Below are 24000 nucleotides of genomic sequence, written 5' to 3'. Positions count from 1 at the left end.
AATTCCCAACTCAATCTTTCAAAAAAGAGAATGCACCTTCCATAGTGTTTTTTTTTTTTTTTTTTTTTTAATTAGGCCTATGGTTTGGGAATAACCAATGTCTCCCTCTTTCTCGGCTAATAGGCGCCCAATGGCACATGGTTTTGGGGATAGATAGACCCCTGTTCAGCAGAAGTCGTTTTAGATAAGATGGTAAGTGGCCAGTGTGTGAAATGCAGTCACTGGTTTGTGTGAGGACTTGAGAGGGTGCCAGTCAGAAGCTATTTGGGGATTTTGTGAAGTGGTCACTGCAGACACACATGTAAGTTAGCAAAACCCTCTCTGTGGGAAGGCAGGGCAAAGGTGTAGGTTTGGCTCGAAAAGTGGTTACCTTACCTTACCTTACCTTATTCCAATGGCAAATTGTCCGGTTATGCTGTTTTTGCATTATATTTGTGAAAGAGTGGTGGGAACAAGCTAGGTTTATCTGAAAAGTGGTATGGACATGTCCCCACCACCCCCCCCCCTAAAATTACGCCCATGGGCAAACCTAATACAGAACCAGAAAAATAATAAGGTAACACTTTACTTGACGCCGGTGTCATATGCATGTCATTACAGTGTCATAATAGTGTTTATCTATGACTATGTCATGACATTATGTCCATGTCATAAACATTTTATGATTGTTGGCCTTAAGTGATATTCGGTTATGGCAAAGACAAAGGATGCCACCAACAGTCATAAAATGTATGACATGGACATAATGTTTATGATTTATGACGTGCATAACTGGGTCATGACACTATTATGACACTGTAATGACATGCATATGACACCTGCGTCAAGTAAAGTGTTACCAATAATACTAGTATGCACAGTGTATGTAAAAGTGTACACTGTACAGAATGTAAAAGTGATTTATTATTGTAAAACATTGCAGTTTGGCTTTGCTATAGACTGTGAATTTCACATATATGTTTCAAAACACCTGTTCTGACAACATCCAGCATAGATTAAGTTTTGAATTTAACCTGAACGTTTCACTTTAACTGTTCTGCCATTCATTAAAACACGTTTTGAAACGGTAGCAGTAACCTGCTCTCTGCATTGACTTACCTGTCTTATATTATACCTGTAATGCAATGGCATTTCAGGATTGGTCAAACTGCATGTTCTATCTACGGCTCTGGTATGGTTGGTTTTGACTGACAGGGGCCCATGCCCAATGTAAATCTAACGTTTCATCAATGTGCCTGCGTCAACCAATCAAAACACTGCGTACCGGCGAATTCTGTCCAGGTCCCACCTCTGATTCAGCAGAGCGCATTTGTATCAAAGAGGGGGGTAGTGGAGTGTGCGGGTCTGTCTTGCACCGTTCCTTCGTTTACCTTCTGTTTTCCTTATTTTCCGTTTATAGATCGCCGAATTGAGATCACTATGAAACAAACATGTCTGTACGCCTCCCCATTCGTTTCATTCATTCTCATCACGACGATTGCCCATGTCTCCGCGCGGAGTGCAGTTTTGGAGCTCGGGGATATCGACTTCGACTACCTTGCAGCGGAGTATGAGACCATGCTAGTGAAGTTCTATGCGCCTTGGTAAGGAAAAACATACTCTCACAGTTCAGCTGTCTTATAGCATTAATAATGATAAACACGACAGTCGTCTTTATCAATGCATCTCGTGCGTAATGTGGTTGTATGTCTGTCTCTGACTGCGTGAGAGGGATTGTTGACAGTTCTTCGCTAGCTCACGCGTCTAGCTACCGTTAGCTTTAGAAATTATGACAGGTAACGGCCTCTGTTCATTTTTTCCCCTTAGAATAACTAGGGGACCAATGAAAAATGAATAATACCTTTATGCCATTGCAATCACTGGTGTACACGGAACGTCTTGTCTATTGGTCTGACCCTCTATCTATGTCAAAGGTCATATTGATCATTCATTCAGCTATTGTACTTCTAAATAAACTCTCTTGCAGTAGTCTAGCTACAACTGTGTCAGTGGTCAGAGACCAACAGAGACAGCTGCGCGCTTTGAAGTTCTGAAGTGATGTACAAGTAGCAACTAGAGTAGAGTAACATTTATTAATCCCGAAGGAAATTAAGGTGTCTAGTACTAGCATACATAAGAATACAGAAGACCTTACACTCATTATTGCACATACATTACATTATTAAATTGCATTATTGCACATAAAAACATGGACTAAACTATAGCCTACGCGTACACATTTAGCCATAGTGTGTGTGTGTGTGTGTGTGTGTGTTGCTTATCATAGGCAACACACACACACACACACACACACACACACACACACACACACACACACACACACACACACACACATGCACGCGCGCACACACACACACACACAGACAAGGAGTGTTTAAAAAAAGACACTATGAAGTGAATGCCAGTGATGAATTGAACAGTAAATCTTTCAGTAAAGTGCATTACAATGTTACCATGTTGCCATCTTATCATAGACATTGTGTTGTAGAAGTTCACAGCGTCTTCTCTCTGACGGGCTCTTTAAACAGACCAATCAAGCAACAGATCACCATCAATATTTCACTTAATCCTGCCATTTTATAATATGAGTTTATTGGCACAAAATGGTAACGTGACCGTGGGATCTTGGGCGATCCCATGTGGATGAAAGGACTAATAAATAAACAGGAAAATCATACCGTTACACCTTACAATAAAATATAAACCATCTTAACCCCTTTAGACACGGCTTTATAAATTAGCTGTTACCATAATCGCAATGACCAAGTCGTAGTGTATTACTAAAGGCAGTGTGCACTGTCATAGTAGTGTAGTACAGCGGTAGTTAACTTTCAATGTCTGTTACAGCATGCCACAGGAGGTACAGCATGCATTAAGGGGCTCCGAGACTAAAACATATTCTGAATTCTATTGTATTATTTTATTATTTTCGTTTTGTATCTTCCACTTGTGTTCTGCAATTTCCAGTAAAGTTGATGTTCGTGTTTTCCAGGTGTGGCCACTGTAAGAAGCTCGCTCCAGACTTTGAGTTGGCTGCCACCCGCCTCAAAGGACATGTCGCTCTCGCTAAGGTACGACTTTCCATGGCAACTGTGTTGTTTACTTCACAGGTGTGAAGACGTCGTTAGGTACCCAGAGGACTTCACAGATTCAGCTGCAATGTAGTGTTGATGTGCAGCCGACCACTGTGAAGGTTTAGCACCACAGGCCCACGTGTAGTCCATACTCAGTTTGTCATGCCCAGAGGCGTCAAAAATCAAATTCATTCAAAGTAAATTCATTTTGTAAGTACAGTACAACACAGCACATGTTATTACACAGATGTTACACCAGTTATTCCTAGATAGACTGTGCTGTTACTTAAAGACACTAAAACAAAAAACCCACCACAAGTTTGATCCAGCTAATGCAGAATCAGCTGATCGTAAGACCTGTAGGTTACATGGCGCTATTACATGTCTATTGTCGGAATACTGGCACATTTCCCACCGAGATATGCCATTTCTGTGGTTTGTGCTACGTTGCTTAGCTTTTATCAGTTTAGGGAGAGTGCATGCAGTTACCCTAATCTTAACCCTAGCCCTAACCCTATGGCATGTTGGATGTCGGAATAGCGATATGTCTGAATAGTGGTTGCCCCCCAGACCTGTAGACCAGTTGGTCATTGAAGTTACCTGTGCGGGATGAAACAATCGCAGGGTTTTTTTTTTTTTTAGTTCTACTCTTACTTTTTACATCTTGTGTCATCCCTGCTGTTTCTTTTGCCAAGCCTCTTGCACTGGTTTCTTTTGATATCACTTTGTTTTGTGTGCTGCTCTGATGTGCTGTGTCAATTTAACAAAAATAAATTTAGCTTTGCGTCAGTTCACTAAATTCATCTCTTATCTATTCTCCTGTGTTTTTCTGCTCTTCCTTTTTTCATTTGGGACCATTTGTCTAAATCTTTCCACTCCTGCAGGTGGACTGTACCTCCAACACACAGACATGTGGTCGCTTTGGAGTTACAGGGTACCCCACTCTCAAAATCTTTCGCAACGGCGAGGAGTCCTCGGCCTACGATGGACCTCGCACTGCAGGTCTGCAACAACTAGAGAGAGAGAGAGAGAGAGAGAGAGAGAGGGAGAGAGACAGACACAGAGAGACACAGAGAGACACAGAGAGAGAGAGACAGACAGAGACAGACAGACAGACAGACAGACAGACAGACAGACAGACAGAGAGAGAGTGTGTTAAGTACAAAGCGGATTCCAAAAAAGTTGGGACACTTTGTATTTTGTGAATAAAATCAAAATGCTGGCATTTTTAAAACATCTAATATGTTAATAAGGTAGAGCATTATGTACAGACAACATATCAGTTGTTAAAGTTGAGCAGAATTATTGTTTTGAGGTAATTATGTGATCATTTAAAATTTGGCCCATGCAACAAATCTCAAAAAAGTTGGGACAGGGTCAAAACATGTTGTAATAGTTGGATCATTCTAAAAATTACACAAGGAAGAATATTTTAAAAGGAACTATATTAACTGCCACCATGAATGCATGAATAAAATACCATCACATAGAGGCTATGGCACTCAGCGGCGAAGATTTTGAGGGACTAATTACTTATCTATTACACAGAAAGATTGAATTATCAAAATTGCAGGCATATAAGGCCTACTTCCGTAATATAGAGTTCTGTGTAATCATTGCACGAGTTATGAGATAATGACATACTCGTGGTCAATAATCAAACTATGACACTCCAACAATGACAGCTCTCGAAAAAATGACCATAAACACAACACTTGATTAATGCACATGATGCAGACATTAAACAGTGTTGCGTGTGGGAAAAACTCATTCTATGGACCTAGGAGACATGTGAAACTGTCCTCTGATTACAGAATGGTAAATATTTAATCCATTTTGAAAATTATGGAGTCATGCACCCTCCAGGTTATATAGAAAATGAATACTTCAGCTTGATTTAGTGGTCAGTCTGAAAGACAGCATATATGATGGTAAGGGGATACAGAGGTGACTTGGTTAGGGTCTTCTTACTCATGTAGAGCATTAAAATGAATGTTGAATGATACATACAGACTTTAAACAGCAAACATAGCTACCAAGGCATTATATTTTGGAGCACCGCCTTTAGATATTGCCCCATAAAGGTGGCAAATTTCAATCTCTACTGTGTTCCAACAGTGTGGTCCATCATTAGAGTAAACAGGTCACAAAATTGGCTTCTTGCAGTCAGGATATGCCACATATTAAGCATAACAAAAGGGTAAACAAGTTGAAGAACACACCTATCAGTTGAGCTGCTGAAATCATGTCTCGCACATCAAAATATCTAATTTTTGAATAAAAGTATGCCATCAGTCAAAGTATCTAGCTGTTCAGTCTCATCCCTTGTGTTGTGTTTAGTCTTATCCAATATAAAAATCATTTTATTGGCCCTGTCCCAACTTTTTTGGGATTTGTTGCAAGGGTGAAATTTTAAATGATCACATAATTACCTCAAAACAATAACTCTGCTTGACTTTAACAACTGATATGTTGTCTGTGCATAATGTTTTACCTTGTTAACATATTGAATGTTTTGAAAATGCCAGCATTTTGATTTTATTCACAAATTACAAAGTGTCCCAACTTTTTTGGAATCCGCTTTGTAGCACTGATTTGTTTTTGCATGAAATGCAAATCTGTCTAGACTTGAAGCAGGTGTTGTGTTGCCTTACACTACATATTCGAAATGACCTGGCTTTACCCGTCCGATTCAACCCAGTGATCATTCAACCAGGAATTCACCTGTTTTGAATACAAGGTGGCCATCACTGTTAGTATAAGTAAGCTACATTGTTCTATTGTCCTTTATAGGATGAACACTTCTGACTCTCTAACCGGGTCTTACCATATACCCTCACACTAAGCTGTTTGACTTGAATGGTGTTGGTGTGTGTCCTTGCAGATGGCATTGTGAAGTACATGAAGAAGAATGCAGGCCCCAACTCTTACACGCTGCCTACTGAGCAAGCCGTTGATGCCTTCATTGACAACTTTGATGCCAGCGTAGTAGGTAAGTTGCCATGGTGATGCATAGGCCGAGCATACATGAGTGCAATTATTGAAGAAACAAAACAGGGATCAGTTTAGGAGCACGGTTTTTCTGGATTTGACGATCCCGTCGGGTTGACAGTCTGAGATCGCGATTTTCGGTCTAAAACCATAGATATTTCAGCCCTAATTTGTATCGAATTGAACAGACCTGTACCGAATTGAACAATGCTGTAACAAAAGGTGGAGTAACAGGCTAATCTGTTCATGTTTCATTCATTATGCTGCCACTACATGCAGTAGCTCTTTAATAAGCAGAACGCTGAGAGAGAATGCAAGAAAAAACAGGTGCAGGGGCTTGTTCTTAGTCAGACCTTGAGAAAAGTGCTATTTCTTAGACTGATGAAATCTCTGACCTAAAGTAGCAGTTTGAATGTATTTTTAGTTTAGGTCCCGCGAAAGCCAGGCAAACCAGTCTGTCCCTTGGATGAAAAGGGAGTATGTATAAATGTTAAAATCCCATCATGGTTACCAGGCTGTCCCTTGTGGGGGGTGAAAAGGGTGTATGTACTGTATAAATGTTAAAATCCCATCATGTTGACCGATCTGTCCCTGTGTGTCCCTGTGCAGGCTTCTTCTCCGGCCATGCCAGTGCCCAGCTTGCAGAGTTCCTGAAGGCGGCCGCGGCCATGAGGGACACCTACCGCTTCGGGCACACCACCGACCTGCAGCTGGGACTCAAACACGGCCTGCAGACCGAATAAGCACCAGCATACACATATGATTTTACAGACAGGGAAACAGATAGAGTAGTGATTGTCAAATTGGTTTGGGTACCACTGGTGGGGGGAATTCTACATTTCCAAGACGAGCTAGCCGTCTATATTTGTAGCATAATTACAACATAGCTTAAGTCTTATATTCACCACAATAAGACTTGTAAATGTGAATAAAAAGTAAGTGATCTGCATCGAAATGAATTTAATATAATTTTGGGGGGGACAAAGTGGTCCTCAGTCTGAAAAAGTTTGAGAAACACTAGAATAGAGGGATAAGAGCTGGTGAGAAGGGGAAAGAGATTGTGTGTGTGTGTGTGTGTCTGTGTGTGTGTGTGTCTGTGTGTGTGTGTGTGTGTGTGTGTGTGTGTGTGTGTGTGTGTGTGTGTGTGTGTGTGTGTGTGTGTGGAGTGTGTGTGGAGTGTGTGCGTGCGCGTGTTAGTGTGTGTGTGTGTGTGTGTGCGTGTGTGTGTTCTGACCCCCCTCCTCTCTCCTGTGCTGTGTTTTAGGGGTGTGGTGCTGTTCCGGCCGCCGCGTCTCAGCAGCATGTTTGAGGAGAGCACCGTGAAGTTCACCGACGCCATCAACTCCGCATCACTACGACGCTTCATCAGGGACAACATGTGAGCATCAAACCAGGCCTGTGTGTGTGTGTGTGTGTGTGTGTGTGTGTGTGTGTGTGTGTGTGTGTGTGTGTGTGTGTGTGTGTGTGTGTGTGTGTGTGTGTGTGTGTGTGTGTGTGTGTGCGCGCGTATGCGTGTGCGTGTGTGTGTGTGTGTGTGCAGGCGTGTGTGCTTGGGTGGGTGGATGTGTGTGTGTGTGTGCGTGTGTGTGTGTGTGTGTGTGTGTGTGCACATGTGTGTGTGCACATGTGTGTGTGTGTGTGTGTGTGTGTGTGTGTGTGCACATGTGTCTGTGTGTGTGTGTGTGTGTGTGTGTGTGTGTGTGTGTGTGTGTGTGTGTGTGTGTGTGTGCACATGTGTGTGTGCACATGTGTCTGTGTGTGTCTCTGTCTGTCTGTGTGTCTGATTTAAATTATTGCAGCTAAATTTGCCATCTATTGAATGGAAGGGTGCCCATTCCTTACTGTTCCTTGAATGTTTACATACTTATGGATACTACAAATATTATGAAATGTATGATGTGGTGGTTACTAGTTAAAACTTCTTGGGCTTTTAGTGGCGATCAGACTGTATTTTGTGACCTATATTTACACTGATACTGCTCCAACGATGAACTGTTTTAAAACCAGGCTAAATACGTACCTCTTCTCCCTTGCCTATGCCTAGGTCTTTCCATCCCAACATCCCTTTGGATGGGTTTTAGGGATTTTTAAGCTTTTTATGATTTTTATGGTTTTATTAAACATTTTTGTCTCGCCTTAGCTTTTACTCAAATGTACAGAAAATAGAATTCTGTGTGGCACCAGATTATTTTATATTTTAACGTACATCATGCCCTTTCCAATTTTTTTTTTTTTTTTTTTTTTTTTTTTGTGTGTGTGAAGCACTTTGATTTGCCTTTGTATGAAAATGTGCTATACAAATAAATTTGCCTTGCCTTGCCTCCAAAAGTGAGTACTTACTTTTTCTCCCACTGTATGTTTTAAAAACAAACCTCATGTTGTGGGTGTCTGTGTGTGTGTGTGTAGATTTGGGATGTGTCCTCACATGACTCCGGAGAATAAGGAGCGCTTGAGGCAGAGGGACCTCCTGACCGCCTACTATGACCTGGACTACAGACGCAACCCCAGGGGCTCCAACTACTGGAGAAACAGGTGAACTGCAGCTCTTTTTCTTTTTTCTTCAAAAATATTTTTGGGACATTTTGTGCCTTTATTATCAGATTGAACAATCAAAGGAAGACAGGAGATGGTTGGCCCTACTGTGGCCTAACGGTAGGGCATTGGGTTACTACGCTGGCGACCAGGGTTCGATTTCTGCCCGGGTCATTTGCCAGTCCTTCCCCATCTCTCTGTCCCCACTTGTTTCCTGCTCCTCTCTCACTGTCCTATCATAAATAAAGCTTAGAAAAAAACTTTAAAAAAAGACAGGAAGTGGTTAGGAGATAGATCCTGGGGGTAGGGTTGGGAAATTACACAGGCCGGACTGAGGTGCCCCTTTTGTCAATATATGGTACGCGTGGCCGCTGACAGCTTTGGCCGGGCCCAGGACTAAGTCATCTGAAATGGCCCCCCAGCCCAATACATACAATGTAATGAGGACCCAATTCTGGGCCCTCTCTGTCCCTGGGTTCGGTACAACTGTCCCCTTTATTCCCCCTTTGTCGGCACCCCTGATGGTACGACCAGTGCGACACTATGCACCCGCAAATCTGATGCTCCACTTCAGTTTCTCTCCCTGTTGACAACCTGTCTGTTGATCTCCTAAAATCTCTCGCACCACTCAATTGATTTTTCAAGCTGCCTCTGTCTCTCTCTTTCTTTCTCCCACCCACCCCCCATCAGACAGTCACAGGCAATTGCCCAAGGTTGTTCAATTTCTTGTATTTTGATGTGAATAGTGGTCCACTGCACCACTGTTTACTCACTGCTCTGAGAACAAAATAATCATTTTATCGCCTCCTCTCTTTTTGTGCTTTTCTCCTTCATAAGAAAGCTAATTTTGATTCTTTTTGTAACCGGTACATGTAAAGAAATGAGCGTTAAAGCCAACTTGACTTGACTTCCTTCCCAGGGTGATGAAGGTGGGATCTCCGTTTTTGTCGGAGGGGTTGACGTTCGCCGTGGCCAATCGCAAAGACTTCCAGGACGAGCTTGAAGAGGACTTTGGTCTGGGCACGTCGGACGGAGGGGACCTGCCATTCGTCACGCTACGCACACGGCAGGGACACAAGTACTCCATGAGGGAGGAGTTCACGTACGTACTTTATCTAGTGTGTGTGTGTGTGTGTGTGCGTCTCTGTGTGTGTGCGTGCCTGCGTGCGTGCATGCGTACGTGCGTGCTTGCATGTTATATTTAAGTAGCAAGTCATGAGATGCAGTGTTTTAGCGCAAACACATAGCGGAATTCTATATGAGTATTCTATATGCGTGTGTATGTGTGTGTGCTTCTGCAGGAGAGATGGCAAGTCGTTGGAGAGGTTCCTGCAGGACTATTTCGCCGGGAGACTGAAGAGATATGTCAAGTCTGAACCTGTGCCATCCACCAACTGGGGGCCTGTTAAGGTAGGTCACTGTCTTGTGGAAAAAAGGGGCTACTTTTTTTAAAGCCCATTGGGGAAACTCCAACTCCCATTGTCATTGTGACACAGCACTCCACAGCACACAAGTGAACACTGCACACAACGAAATTGCACTTATGACTAACCCGTGCAAGGGGTCAGCCCTCAATGGCGCCCCAAGGGAGCAATACGGTGGGACGGTAGCATGCTCAGGGTACCTCAGTCATGGAGGAGGATAAGGGAGAGCACTGGTTAATTACTCCCCCCACCAACCTGGCAGGTCAGGAGTCGAACCTTTGGGATACAAGTCTTACACCCTAACCGCTTACCCCTGACTGCCCTACTGTGTGTTTTGGGGCGTGGTGGTTAGGGAGTTGGACTGTAAATCACAGGGTTGTAGGTTTGAATCCCACCCTTCCACTCCCTACTTCACTCCATGGCTTAGCTGACCTCGAGCAAGGCACCTAACCCCACAATGTTCTAGGGACTGTAACCAATACCCTGTTTATGTAACTGTAACTCTAATGCCTCTTTTCCACTGCCGGTTTTCTGGTAGGACTCCAGCTTGACACAGCGCGACTCGGACGCTACTTTTTGCTTTATGATTGATCTGCATCGTGCCTATTTGAAAAGCAAAAAGCGGCGTCCGAGTCGCGCTGTGTCGAGCTGTAGGCCTACCAGAAAACCGGCAGTGGAAAAGAGGCATAAATGACTTTGGATATAGTAGGTGTCAGCGTAATGTAACGTAATGTGTTTGTGTGTGTGTGTCCTATTCCCAATTGTAGGTGGTCGTGGCCGATAGCTTTAATGAGCTGGTGAATGATCCAGACAAGGACGTCCTGATCGAGTTCTACGCCCCCTGGTGCGCACACTGCAAGAAGATGGAGCCCAAATACATAGAGCTGGCCGAACAGGTGAACGCAGCACACACACACACACACACACACACACACACACACACACACAGACACACACACACACAGACACACACACACACACACGCACACGCACACAAACAACAACAAATTCTTTTCAGTCAGTATTGTGAGTGATATTTGTTTTTTTGATTATTTTTATCTGCAGCTGGCTAGTGACTCCAACATTGTGATTGCGAAAATGGACGCCACAGCCAATGACCTGCCACCGGGCTACGATGTGCCTGGGTAAGGAACTAAAGTGTTTGTTTTAGTGTTTGTGTGTGTGTGTGTGTGTGTGTGTGTGTGCATGCGTAGGGCTGAGTACCGATCAGAATTTTTCGGTTTCGGTTCCGGTTCCAGAACCTACGTTTCAATGCCGGTTCCTGACGGTGCCATTTTCGGTTCCTAATTTATAAACACTGAACGAAATGTTTAAAAATCTCAAACGACCACCGAGCCTACCTCATTATCCAGTTGAAGTTCCCAGGAATTTATTTTAAATTGAGAACTACAATCTAAATCCAACCCTATCCATTTCGTGGGTGTGCATCGGAGCATCGGAGCATCAGGTCATAGTCATACAGTCGATGTTCATGGCAATCGCACAGACAATCGTGCGAATTTACCTGATTACAAACTGAACCAGCATGAAGTTTTGCATCAGCCCCAGACAACTTGAGCGGCAAAACAACAAGGAGAAACTCATATTTCATTTTTTACGCTGCACACGCTCCTTTTAAAACATGCCCTGTGTGAGGGGATTTTGGCCTCGCAGGGACTGTTAAATGGAAAAGCATGGTGTACTGTCTGACCTGTCACTGCCGTCCCGTTGACTGTCAGGATTTGGCCTGTTGAAACTTTTCCAACTTTTGTCTTAAAATCAGGCAATTTTGCAGTTTTTTGTAGCTAACAGGTATGCTGTTCTTGCAAACACTTTTAAAACAAGTAAGGTCGCCAAATTCCGCCCACTTCACTGATCACTTCACTGTGAACGTGATAATGTCACTATTTCAAATACTATTTGATTATGCTATCGTATATTTTTGGATAGCGGCAACTGTGTAGATGAGGTAATGAGCAATATTAGCTAACATTGGTGGCCCTTTCTATCGTAATTTGGAGATAACGTCCAGCATGTCCAAAATCTAGTTTCAGCACAATTCGCCGGCGAAAGGCTCCCAATTCCGCCCGCTTGATTTCAGGTCACGTCGGTATTTCCGTTAGCCTACTGTTGCCTTCATGCTGTTTTGCTTATTTGGTTCACACTTGTAGTCCTAAAGCGAAACAGGGAAGCAGCCATGGCGAGTTTTCAGCAGAATGTCGTCGTGAAATTAAAGTTCCACCTTCATGCTGCCGTTACGACACCCTTCATTACAATGCTGTTTATGGCCGTTTGACTCAGTTTTAAATGTCATCACCGTTTCAAATTGTATGCATACAAACTCCGTATCATGTCGATATCCATTCCTGACTTAAACAGTGGATACATAATTAACTATCATCACTTATAAGTAGGCGGGCGGATTTGGGGAACGGGCGGAGGCGACTTGGCTATAGCTTGTTACGCACGCAGTGAAGCACTGGGCGCGCTCTGTTTCGAGTTCTTTGCATGGTCCGTAATTATAGGCTACCAAACGGAAAAAAATATCCACATAGAAGAAATCAAGTCTTCAGTTTCAATAATCCACGTTACTGCCTTCCGTGGCACAAAGAAAGTCTCTCGCGGCCAAAAGTGACTGAGCTCACCTGATGCTTCTGATATGAGTTTATATGATTTTATTGACATGAAATTTAAACTTTGCAATGATTCACGGTGTAATCCAAAAAGTCAGAGAATGCGCGCACCCACCACTAAAGGGAAAAGGTCCCCAACACTGTTTGATGATTCATGGTGGAGTGAACAGTGTTGCCGACTTTTACTTTCCTCATACGCCGATGTAACCATCTGCGATGGAATGCTTCGTTTGCACACCTCTTGCTGTTTCTTGGCTCGCAGTGGCTGTGTCGAAGACAAAGTTTGAATTCTTTGCCGTCTACAAACGCTAGAAATAGGCTACTCTTCTCTGTAAACCTACACAAATTAAAGATGGGCTGATGAGTTTCTCTCGTAACAGCGAAGTATCCATAGATGATTTGACGACCTGTTTAAAAGGGCCAGCAGTCTCTGCAAGTCCGAATGAATGTTACCAGATTTTTTGCCAGAAGCGACTGCCGTTCTGACTGCGTTAACGTTCTGGGGTTATAAATGCGAAATGATAACTGACGTGATGGACATCTAGGAACCGAAATGTGGAACCGACAGCCAAGGCACGTTTCGATGCCAAGTAGAACCTTAGCCTTTCATTCAATTCCATTAAGGAACCGAATTTCGGTACCCAGTCCTATGCATGCGTGCGTGCGTGCGTATGTGTGTGTGTGTGCTCATGGAACTGTAGTAAATGTTGGAAGGACCATTTAGATATGTCAACATGGAAAATGTTAAAAATGGTTTTGTAGCTTACTGTTTGTGTGTGCGTGTGTGTGTGTGTGTGTGTGTGTGTGTGTGTGTGTGTGTGTGTGTGTGTGTGTGTGTGTGTTGTGTGTGTAGGTATCCCACCATCTACCTGGCTGCAAAGGGGAAGAAGGCTGATCCAAGGCGATATGATGTGAGTCTATTGACCACACAATCACACTCAATTCCACATGAACACATCGCACAGCACACCAGACACAAACCAAATTCTACACACACACACACACACACACACACACACACACACACACACACACACACACACACACACACACACACACACACACACACACACACACACACACACACACACACACACACCAGGCTTGTACAAAATTCCAAATTGAAAGAATTTCAATTCAAAGTAATGCCATAATACGAACACTAGGTGGTGATGTTCTATGTACTTTCAATGGGTGGTGTAGATTAAATTCAAAGAAATTCAAGGTACTGACACCACCTAGTGTTCGTGTTATGGCATTACTTTGAATTGATATTCATTAAATTCGGAATTTCGTACAAGCCTGACACACACACACACACACACACTCACACTCTCTCTCTCTCTCACACACACACACACACACACACACACACACACACACACACACACACACACACACACACACACACACACACACTCACACACACACACACACACAAACACAGGCCTGCCACCTCGAGGCCGCACTGCACTATAACATGTCTCCTTGTGTCTGTTTCTCCAGGGGCCTCGCGAGGTGAAGGACATGCTGAATTTCCTGAAGAAGGAGGCCTCCCACACTCCCTCTCTCCACGGCAATAAGCAGGAACTGTAGACGCTGTAGACCAGGACCGGATCAAGATGGCCTCCGCACATCGCCTCCGACAGCACTGCGGAGCACTTTCGCTTCCGACACAATTCTGACCCCCAAACTCAATTTCACACGATCATAGCATTGATAGTCAATGGGCGGCTCTGGAAAAATAGAACTCGTCTCTAATCGCTAGCCAACATCCACAAATGTCATTGGAACATTGGAATCAAACTTTTACGGAGCAGTCTGAGCCGATGTGCCGAGGCCCTTAGATGGCCTAGGGCCCCTAGGCTACAGGTTGCTGTGGAGCCCCCGACCCCAGAAGGCAGATTTCGTGACCAATTTACACAGACGTTGTCATAACAGTGAGCTAGGAATTGAGGATAACATGTCTACCAACTGTACTTTTTTTTGTTGCAATATTGCATCTTATCACGGTTCTGCTTTTTTTTTTTTTTTTGGCCAATCAGGGGCCCCATGGCTGGTGGGGGCCCCTAGGCTGCAGCCATATCTAGCCTGTGCGTTAATCCGGCCCTGGACTCTACTGCACTGCATTCTGGGACATCTTGGGGGACTAGTTGTCACGTTTCCACCGTCCTATTTTCTACGTTTTCCTGCGTTTACTTGAAATGATTCGTTTTGTTTTTGTTTTTATGTCTGAAACATACTGATACTGTTTTTCAAGTACTGTAAGCGGTGGCAACGGGTTTATACACAGCGTGTTCAGGTCGACAGAGAACTGTCCTGGTGCCCGTTCCTACACCTAATCTCGAACCGACTGACGTGTTCAGACTGAATATCTGCTCGTTTGGGAACCATAAAATTGGTTGGTGACGCAAACCGAAAAATACCTCTTTCTTTGTGTGCAAAGCATGGTAAAATTGAAAGAAAAATGTCTGCACACTTAAATCCCCTTTGTGTTCTTTTTAATAGGCCAAGCTTTCGGTCTACTGACCTTCCTCAGGGCTCAGTTACAAATGGAACATACAAACACACGTTTGTGTGCAAAGCATGGTGAAAACAGATGTCAGCAGGTTAATTTGGATGACGTACGGGTTTGCAAGGGTAAGGAGGACTTTGGTTCCAACCATAACTGGTGTGGGAACGGATACCAGCACTGTTCTGGCGTGCGTTTCTCAAAAGTGTTGTTGCTAAAGAGTTAGCAACTTGTAGTAGTAATTTGGTTTGGGAAATTACATTGCAACCAACTAAGTTGCTATTTTTGTGTCCTTTTTAAGTCACTTTAAGTTAGCAACAATGCTATCGAGAACTGCACCCTTGGACGGCCTGAAATCCGCAACAGAGGAGTGCTGCTAACAAATAGGGGGACTGAGGCTGTACTGTAACCTCGACAACATGGACTGGTGTTCATGCGAAGTTCGCTTCGCTCGGCCAAATTTGCCTCACCACAGACCACAGGGAAGGACTTGAGGACAAAGATTGACTTGTACCCCAACTGACTTACTCAGAGGTCTGGAGGAGGGACTGGATTACTGTAAGGCAGTGGTCTCCAAATGGTGCCCCTCCCGCGGGCCAGATCTGGCCCAGTTATGGCAAACATATGGCCCGCCATGAAGTTGGAACAACAAATGAAAACGTATATGATCAACAACAAATGAAAACATATATGTGTGCTACAGGGCCGGAGCTATAGGGAGGGCGAGCAGGGCATTTGCCCCTGGGACCAGGGCACCCTTGCATTGGTGGTGGGGGCCCAATTGTCATCTTGTCAGGTCATATAGGGGGCCCAATAATTGTGTTGCCCCAGGGCCCTGTCTACAGTTGTTCCGCCTTTGGTGTGCTATCTGTGGCCATACAGTCAGGCAGATTGTTTGGCCCTCTCAGCATCATTTGCGCTACACCAGTGATTCTCAAAGTGTGGTCCGGGGACCACAAATGGTCCGTGACAGAGCTCAGGTGGTCCGCAAGGGGATTTCTATTTTTACCAAGACAAGCTAGGAGTAAGCTATATTTGTAATTATTACAAAGCTAAACATAGCATTTCAAATTTGGATATGTGATATGTGAATGTGGATAAAAAAGTAAGTGATCTGCATCAAAATTAGCAGTGTCAAATTAGCACCCGTCAACTGTCAATTCAGTTGACAGGCGGTCCCTGAACATATTTTGGGGGGACAAAGTGGTCCTCGGTCTGAAAAAGTTTGAGAAACACTGCGCTACACAATTTGGCCCTTGGGGGGAAACAATTGGAGCCCACTGCTGTAAGGAGAAGATGAGCAGAGCTTCCTCCCTGTACTTTACGTCTGGCCTTTTAAACGTCCTCTTTTTTTAAAGTCACTCTTCCTCTTCTTAACCTCCTTTTTCATATACAGCCACCCTTTGTGTGTGTGTGTGTGTGTGCGTGTGTGCGTGTGTGTGTGTGTGTGTGCGTGCATGCGTGCGTGTCTGTATGGAATGAATCAACAACAGAATTCTCCTGCGGCCATGCATGCGTGTGTGTGTGTGTGTGTGTGTGTGTGTGTGTGTGTGTGTGTGTGTGTGTGTGTGTGTGTGTGTGTGTGTGTGTGTGTTTGAGGAGTCAGAGAATTTGTAGAGTCTTCCATAGAGGATGACTGGGACCTCACAGCAGACGTTGAAGGGTTCATTTTGTTTTCATTTGAGTTTCACTGGACATATGTTGACTTATTGTGTGATATATGTGTTTGATCTGTTTTATATTGATATAATAGTAGCCTATGAAGTTATTTATTGTTTTATTTATTGCTATTGCTTGAGAAGGGTTAAGTAATATATGATTTTTTTTTTAGCATGGGCCTTTCAATTTGCATTTCTTAAAGCCTTATTTGTTACTATTACTGCTGTGATGCATTACGTTTGATGTAATAAAGATCATTGTTTTGTCTTGTATTTTCCTCTGGTCTCCTTTCGGTGTATATCTTCTTAGTAGTAAGTGCAAGGTAGAACTACATACTCAGTCAACACCCCTTGAGATAGCTATCCACTTACTCTTAGAAATGCACATCTGTCAAACAGTTTTACAGTCCCTACAAGTAAGATGCATGGGCTTATATGGCCTTGCAGCTGTCACTGTCAAGCATCGGTTCCACCGCCTCTTGGGTCTCGAACTCGCCACCTCCTAGTCAACCCAGGCCTGAATCAGCTACCCCCAGGATGATGCAAGTGCAACCGCCACCATAGGCCCTAGTATAGGTAAAAATGGGGATGTTGAAGGTTTTGTTTGGTGAAGGTGCTACTAATTTTCCTCCACACATAAGTTACATTGTGTGTTCTTGTTCCCCCAAGCAAAACAACTTGGTTTCTTTCAACTTTAATTGACCAAGTAAATTTGCCAAGGTGTTATACACCCTAAATTACAGGCCTAGTTCTCTACAGTCCGTCACTTCCAATAAGTGCACAACAATAGGGGTATTAGTGTTCCAAAATATTCCACTACACTGACTACACCAGACAAGAATTCTACAGCACTAAAACCAAAGACTCTCTATTCGTCTCTGCTAAAACTAAAGACCTCAGTGCAGCATTGTAGACCATGCAAGCAGTGCATGCACTAAACACCAATGCATTGACACAAGTATGCCACCAAGCAATTCAGCCTCCTACCAGCAGAGGGTGCAACTTAGTCACGTGTGTCTACAACTATATTTTTAGACAATAAGAACGATTGACAGCAACTCCGGTTGTAAGTGGTCAACACGTTCGTGTTTGAGTAATAAAATGTAAAGATATAATAGCGAATGTAACCTAGCAACTGGCGTATGAAGTCAAATGTCCGTTATCCACCCCTTATGCAGTGTAGCGTATGACATCAGCCAGTGTTTACAAAGGCCGTCCGTCCTACAGGAAGTAGTAGCTGGAACTTGTGAAAACAAGGTTGCTTGCGTACGCCAGTTCAGCACACACAGAGATCAAAAACTCAGCCGAGCGAAGGAGTAGAGACAAGTACAGAGATCAACCCTGTCGTGTGGAGCGATGTGCAGGGCTGGCTCGATTTCCATTCGGAGATATACATACTTATTCCCTTCACTTTTTTAGCATGATATGGTGAGTCAAAATGCTTGACTGCATTATCAAAGTATTGCTAGATTGCTACCGCTAGCAATGTTAGCTGGCTGACACAAGACCAGCTGCACTCAATGGCATCAAGTCATTTGCTAACGGGTTTAAGATAATAAACACAAGTGGCCATGTGCTATGTACAGTTCATGGGTTCATCCGTCTCTCTTTGATATCCCAGTAAAGACAGCACAGCAATTGTTCAAAGGCCTTATGTTTCAAGAAAGGGGTATCAAACTTAACCAGCGGATGCCAATCTTTTTGTAAGTCAAGCCAAGTAGCTTGCACTTTAGACAGCTAATACAACTAGCATGTTTGTACAGCTGTCTAGTACCAAGTCTTACCAAGTAAACAATACACTAAAACGCACGACACCTATCTCAAGGTCTTGAGATGCTGCTCTAGTTTTGTAGAAGAGGTCTGTGTGATTGTTGAGTTGATCGAGATTTGAGATGAGTTATGATGCTATCTGAAGTAGCTTGGCGAAAGTGGCAACTAATCAGAAATGGTATGTTTATATGTTTCAGATCCTGTGAAGGAAAATCGGGCACCGATCTGTTTCTTCTCAGGAAAGGAAGCTGGTCATGGTTAAACTTGATCTGTGTCTTGGCCAAGCGTGGCTGCTAGTCCGGCCTGTCATTTGGTTGAAACATTTCTCCTACTTTGCAAATAGCTTAATCATTGTTCTGGCCATGTTCGTTCACTATGCCCCGCAAAGCGAAGCACAAAGATAGAACAAGCAGTGGTTTGTGTGAATTTATCCCTCTCTACGTGCGCTGTCAAAGCCACGTTGTTCTGCACTTAGGGAGGCAACTGTTCTTTCTAACTTATGTGTCGTCAGATTAGGCGTGAGACGATTTGACAAGGATGGATGCATTTCAATGACATATTCATTGTCTTGTGATCTCGTTCAACATGCTAAGGTTGATGAGTTGTGACTCACCCGTCATAAAATTCAGTCATCTGATCTAAACTAACTAAAGTAATCCCCCACCCCGAGATGTCAAATCTTGAAAAGAGCTAAATGTGTACATTTCAAAATTAGCTGTTTACTTATTCTTCAAGTCGAGTCTCAGTCTCACCCTTCTGAGGGTGCAGTATTCAAAGCTCTGCCACTAGCTTTAAAAGGGCTTTATTTGTGTTTGAATACATTTCAGCATACTTCAGCCTTATATTTCTCTATCAAAGTGCTTCACTCACCAAACCCCACCCCCGCTTTCCTGAAAAATGACAGAGCCCAGTTCAAAGCAGGCGCCAGGGGATAGCCTGGGTCTTGCTGGAAAGGAGAGCCTGAAGTCTGAAGTGTCCAATGTGTCACTTCAGGGTTCGAATGACTTGAAATTTAGCGAGACGGTCGACGGAGAGGCGCACCAAAGAGGTCAGGACGTGTTTCCCCTGTCCGAAGCGGAGGAGCTCCCCCCCTCCAAACATGTGACCCCTCCCGTGGTTGCCGAGACTACCCCAGTAGCACCAGCGGTCCCTGAAGTGGGGACCCTCGTGAATATGGACACGGGAAACCCTCAGCCTGCTGCTGTTGCTGCTGCTGCTGCTGCTGTTATCCAACCGGACGATGGGCAGAAAGACGTCAATGCCGGGCATTCGTCAAAGGTGGCGCAAGAAACCCAGACTGTGGCCAAAGATTGCCCAGAGGCCAGTGTCACCACCACCACCACCACCACCACCACAGAGACGGGAGACTCCCAGAGTCAGTGGAGCCAGTCAGTGGACAGCACCACCTTCTCCATCCCCAGTCTGGACTTGTCCGAGTGCAACCCCCCCTCCGCATCCGCCTCCGCGTCTGTGGTGGACCAACCTCCGTGCTCCTCCTCATCCCAGGGAGCTGAGGCCGGCGTGTCCCCGTGTACGGAGGCTCTGTGCCAGGCCGAGGGGTCAGCGGTGCCTGGGCCCTCTGGAGCTGAGGCGACAGCAGGGGCGGAGGCAGCAGCAGGGGCTGGGGCCACGGCCGGGGCCGGGGCTGGGGCCGCGGCGTCCTCGGAGTGCACCATGCCGGCGTACTACTTTGTGAAGTGGATCACCTGGAAGGAGAAGAAGACGCCCATCATCACGCAGAGCGAGAACGGGCCTTGCCCCCTGCTGGCCATAATGAACATCCTCTTCCTGCGCTGGAAGGTGAGCGGTGTGGAGAGTGGAGTGTGCGTGTGTTTGTGTGTGTGTGTGTGTGTGTGTGTGTGTGTGTGTGCGTGTGTTTGTGTGTGCATGCATGTCTCTGTGTCTTTCTCTGTGTTTCTCTGTCTCTGAGTTCACATGTGGGTGTGTGTCTGTGTCTGTGTCTGTGTGTCTGTCTCTCTCTCTCTCTCTCTCTCTCTCTCTCTCTCTCTCTCTCTCTCTCTCTCTCTCTCTCTCTCTCTCTCTCTCTCTCTCTCTCTCTCTCTGTGCGTGTGTGCGCGCGCGTGGAGGATGGCGTCCACATTGCACTTCTCTCACACAGTTGACTTGTTTGTTAAACATTGTACAGCATCAGCAGCAGTTTCGGATGAAGCCGCATATGAAATGCAATGCTGGCATGTACGCCCTTGTGTGCGATTGCACTTGTCACACTTGAGTGCAGTTGATTAACTTGTAACATTATACATAATGCTTGTGTTAGACATGTTTGGGAGCGTCATGTTCCGTATCATTTTCCAGTTTCCTTTTTGTGTGGGCTGAGGATCTGTGTTCTCGTCTAAAATGGTCTAAAATGAGACTTTTGTTATCTGATGACTCTTAATCAGTTGTTGAGGAGATGTTGCATCATCATCATTGATGTGTAATATGAGTCTTTTTGTATTGACTTCAAGTGGCTTTCAGCATGATTTCCGGAAAAATAACTTTTTAGTCAGAGTGGGTAGATGGGAGGGTCACTGTCAGGCGTTATTGGTGATGAATGCTGTAGCTAATGCAAAAATAACAACATTCAATATCTGTGTCATGTCCAAGCCTCCCACAGTATGTTTCACATGATTCATCACCACACTCACCATCTGTAGGACTCATACAGTTGAGATGTCCTGCGAACGTCTGTGGTTCTGGCGTTTTGTCAGTGAAGTGGCTAACTGAGAAGACGCCAGTGAGACAGCGGTAACCTTAGTGGCCCTATTGAAGGCTGCATGACTTGTGATTTGTGTTATATGCCATCTGCAGGAGCCTTAGTAGGACTCCAAATGATGTGGGTCCTTTGTAGTCTAGAGCAGATGTGGGCAGTTTTGATGATGAGGAGGGCCACATTTTTTTGTTGCCATCATCGGAGGGCTATATGAGGGGGTCTTGTCATGGTTAAGTTTGGCAACCCCTGGGAACGCTAAGTCAAGCTAATATTATGGTAATGAGCTATGACGCGGTTCGGCGAATGTTGAGACGGTGACGAACTCATTGACCCTTTGCAGGCCTGCGCTGCTGCCTGGCCATTTCTGTTGTTGTCACTGAGATTTTTTTTCAAAATGACATAAGCACCATTTTTTTTACTTTTGAATTTCAAACATCCTATCTATGTGTGAATTCTCGTCATTCAAATATTTTGAAAACATGCTTTTTAAACCTATATAAAATGCATTTTGCAATACAATGCAATTCAGCGTCCAATACGAAAAGCCCATTTTCCCACAATGTTCCAAAATGTATTTGTCTTTTTTGGAACCAACCTCCATATATTGCCAGATGTGGACTCGAGAGTGGGTCTCAATACTCATTATGAATCCTGTGCAGGATAAAGGCTAAGTTACATTGATCTCTGTGTCTGCTGCATCTCTTGTAGGAGTAATCAGTCACCAGTCCGGCTAGCCCTTTAGCCTACATTCTCTGTTTACTTTGTAAGTTTAGCTGCAGCTGAAGCGCGCCTCACGTCTAAGCCTCCCACACGCCACATTCTTCCCTTTACAGCACGTACAGTACAATCTACAGTACATAGTCAGTGTGTCCATGGTAGTCTGGAGCGTTCTCTTCAGATTATTCTGTGTTGATGATTTGATTACAGACATTTCGGGCAGAGCCCTTCTCCAGCGTGTAATGGCGAGTGTGAGATTGTGGGATTCAGCACCCAGTGAAATTTTTTTGAATAAATCATTTGCAGATCATGTGAGCGGCTACATCTCCACTTCACAAGTCTGTACCTGGAGCATTCAGAGTCTGGCCATGGCAGGCCAAGGCTAAGTCTATATTAATAACTAGACTGTATCAAAAAAAAAATGCTCACACCCGGGGTAGAATTGAACCCGGGTCGCCAGCGTAGTAACCCAGTGCTCTGCTGTTAGGCCGCGGTAAGGCCATTTTCCTGCATTTTAATGTGCATGGACAGGCCAGGGCCTCCACAATGGCAACGATACAGATGCAGTCTAATGTGAACTCAGCCTAAGAAGACAACAGTGAAACGGCAATGAATTTAGTGGCCTTGTTGTAAGGCTACACAGATGGCTGACTGGCTGGCCATTTGTGTTGTTGTCACAGAGATTATAGATCCAGACTGAAAACGGTTAAGTGTGTGTCCTTAACTGGCGGCGAGGCGACAGTGAGGCGGGCGGTGATGAGCTTAGTGACGGCCAAGTGTTCATAGCAACGTCGCTTTCTGATCCTTCTGCAGCAGTGTTGCCAGATTGGGCTGGTTTCCGCCCAATTGGGCTGCTTAGGATGGCCGTGTGCGGGTAAAAATGGCATTCATCAGAAAAACCCTCCCACTTTTTGCCATAGAAACCAATAGAATTGGGCGGGATTTTGTGCTTCTAGATGGGTTTTGAACATTTTTTGGGCTGGAGATCATCAGCCTCATCTGGCAACCCTGTTCTGCAGACTGCACGGCTAGCTGGCTGAAAGGCCATTTGTGTTGTTGTCACGGAGATTATGTTGCCAGCTGTGTGATCACAGACCGAAGCTGATCCCTTGACGGCAAAATAAAACAGACCAAATGCCACAGGTCGGGTAAACTGTTGGTCCGCAAACTCTCTTTATTTTTGAGGGGACCGTGGAGGAGAGACAGGAAATGAGTGGGGAGAGAGAGACGTGGAAGGATTGACACATGATCTGGGCCAGAATCGAACCCGAGTCGCCAGCGTAGTAACCCAGTGCCCTACCGGTCATCGGTCCACAACTCTTGGCAGCAGTGCTTGCATCCATGCATGTGATTGGCTGACACTGCTGCAGAGCTGGGCAGTAGAGGTGTTGATGCAGAAAAGGTCCTAAGACTGTTTACAAACATTTTTAGTTTACATACCTAGTTTGCTTGCCTCACAATAACTGTTTTTGCCTAGTTCACATTTCCCTCTCGTGCACATGACACAATGTGCACCTTTTTAAATCATAAAACCATATTTAATTGACTTTTGTGATGGTTTATGAAAAAAAGCACATGCATAGGTTGTGTGTGTCTCTCCCACTGTGTGTGTCTTTTGCACTTTTCTTGTCCACCTTGCCAGTTTTCAGTGTTTCTTCTAGCCGAACATTTGTCAGTCAAAGTTGATGATGGTATGGGGGAGTTAGCTGGGATCAGGGGGCACGACATTGGAAAGATTGTAGTGTGCAGAAATTACATTTGCAGTACACAATCTTCCGTCTTTCAGTGAAGATAGGAGGTGTTTATTGTGAAAGTGTCTGCTTTAACTGAAGTGTAGGGAAACGGTGCCAGTTCACTACTGTATCACCAAGCCCTGTCTAGAGGTCTTCATTTCAGCTGTCTGTTTGCAGATTTCTCTCTTGGACAGTCAATAAATATTTGACTGCGGTTGAACAAATAACACGTGATAGAATACT

General features: G+C 44.6%; 2 protein-coding genes across 2 annotated transcripts in view; both read left to right on the top strand.

The window, feature by feature from the left end:
* The first annotated feature begins 1354 nt into the window (after positions 1-1354).
* LOC134435931 (protein disulfide-isomerase A3-like) lies at positions 1355-14330 on the top strand. The gene is made up of 13 exons (XM_063184965.1): positions 1355-1583; positions 2993-3071; positions 3959-4076; positions 5959-6066; positions 6675-6804; positions 7330-7443; positions 8472-8597; positions 9517-9699; positions 9899-10007; positions 10789-10917; positions 11087-11166; positions 13508-13565; positions 14161-14330. The coding sequence occupies exons 1-13, from the start codon at positions 1420-1422 to the stop codon at positions 14248-14250; spliced, it is 1488 nt and encodes a 495-aa protein (XP_063041035.1). The 5' UTR covers positions 1355-1419; the 3' UTR covers positions 14251-14330.
* A 3724-nt stretch (positions 14331-18054) lies between these two features.
* The window catches only part of mindy1 (MINDY lysine 48 deubiquitinase 1), a 33585-nt gene continuing 27639 nt past the window's right edge, over positions 18055-24000 (top strand). The window contains exons 1-2 of the mRNA XM_063186007.1: positions 18055-18252; positions 18792-20394. Coding sequence (XP_063042077.1) covers positions 19492-20394 — 903 coding nt within the window. The 5' untranslated portion in view covers positions 18055-18252; positions 18792-19491. The remainder of the gene's footprint in view (positions 18253-18791; positions 20395-24000) is intronic.

Source organism: Engraulis encrasicolus, chromosome 20 (genome assembly GCF_034702125.1).
Source record: "Engraulis encrasicolus isolate BLACKSEA-1 chromosome 20, IST_EnEncr_1.0, whole genome shotgun sequence".
Taxonomy (NCBI): Eukaryota; Metazoa; Chordata; class Actinopteri; order Clupeiformes; family Engraulidae; genus Engraulis; species Engraulis encrasicolus.
This window is presented reverse-complemented; position numbering and strand designations above follow the sequence as displayed.

Excerpts from the sequence above, each read along its gene's own strand:
- LOC134435931 (XM_063184965.1), top strand. The coding sequence starts at position 1,420 with ATGAAACAAACATGTCTGTACGCCTCCCCATTCGTTTCATTCATTCTC. Across the intron at positions 4,077-5,958 it reads CGATGGACCTCGCACTGCAG|ATGGCATTGTGAAGTACATG; the intron begins GTCTGCAACAAC and ends GTGTCCTTGCAG. Across the intron at positions 13,566-14,160 it reads CTGATCCAAGGCGATATGAT|GGGCCTCGCGAGGTGAAGGA; the intron begins GTGAGTCTATTG and ends CTGTTTCTCCAG.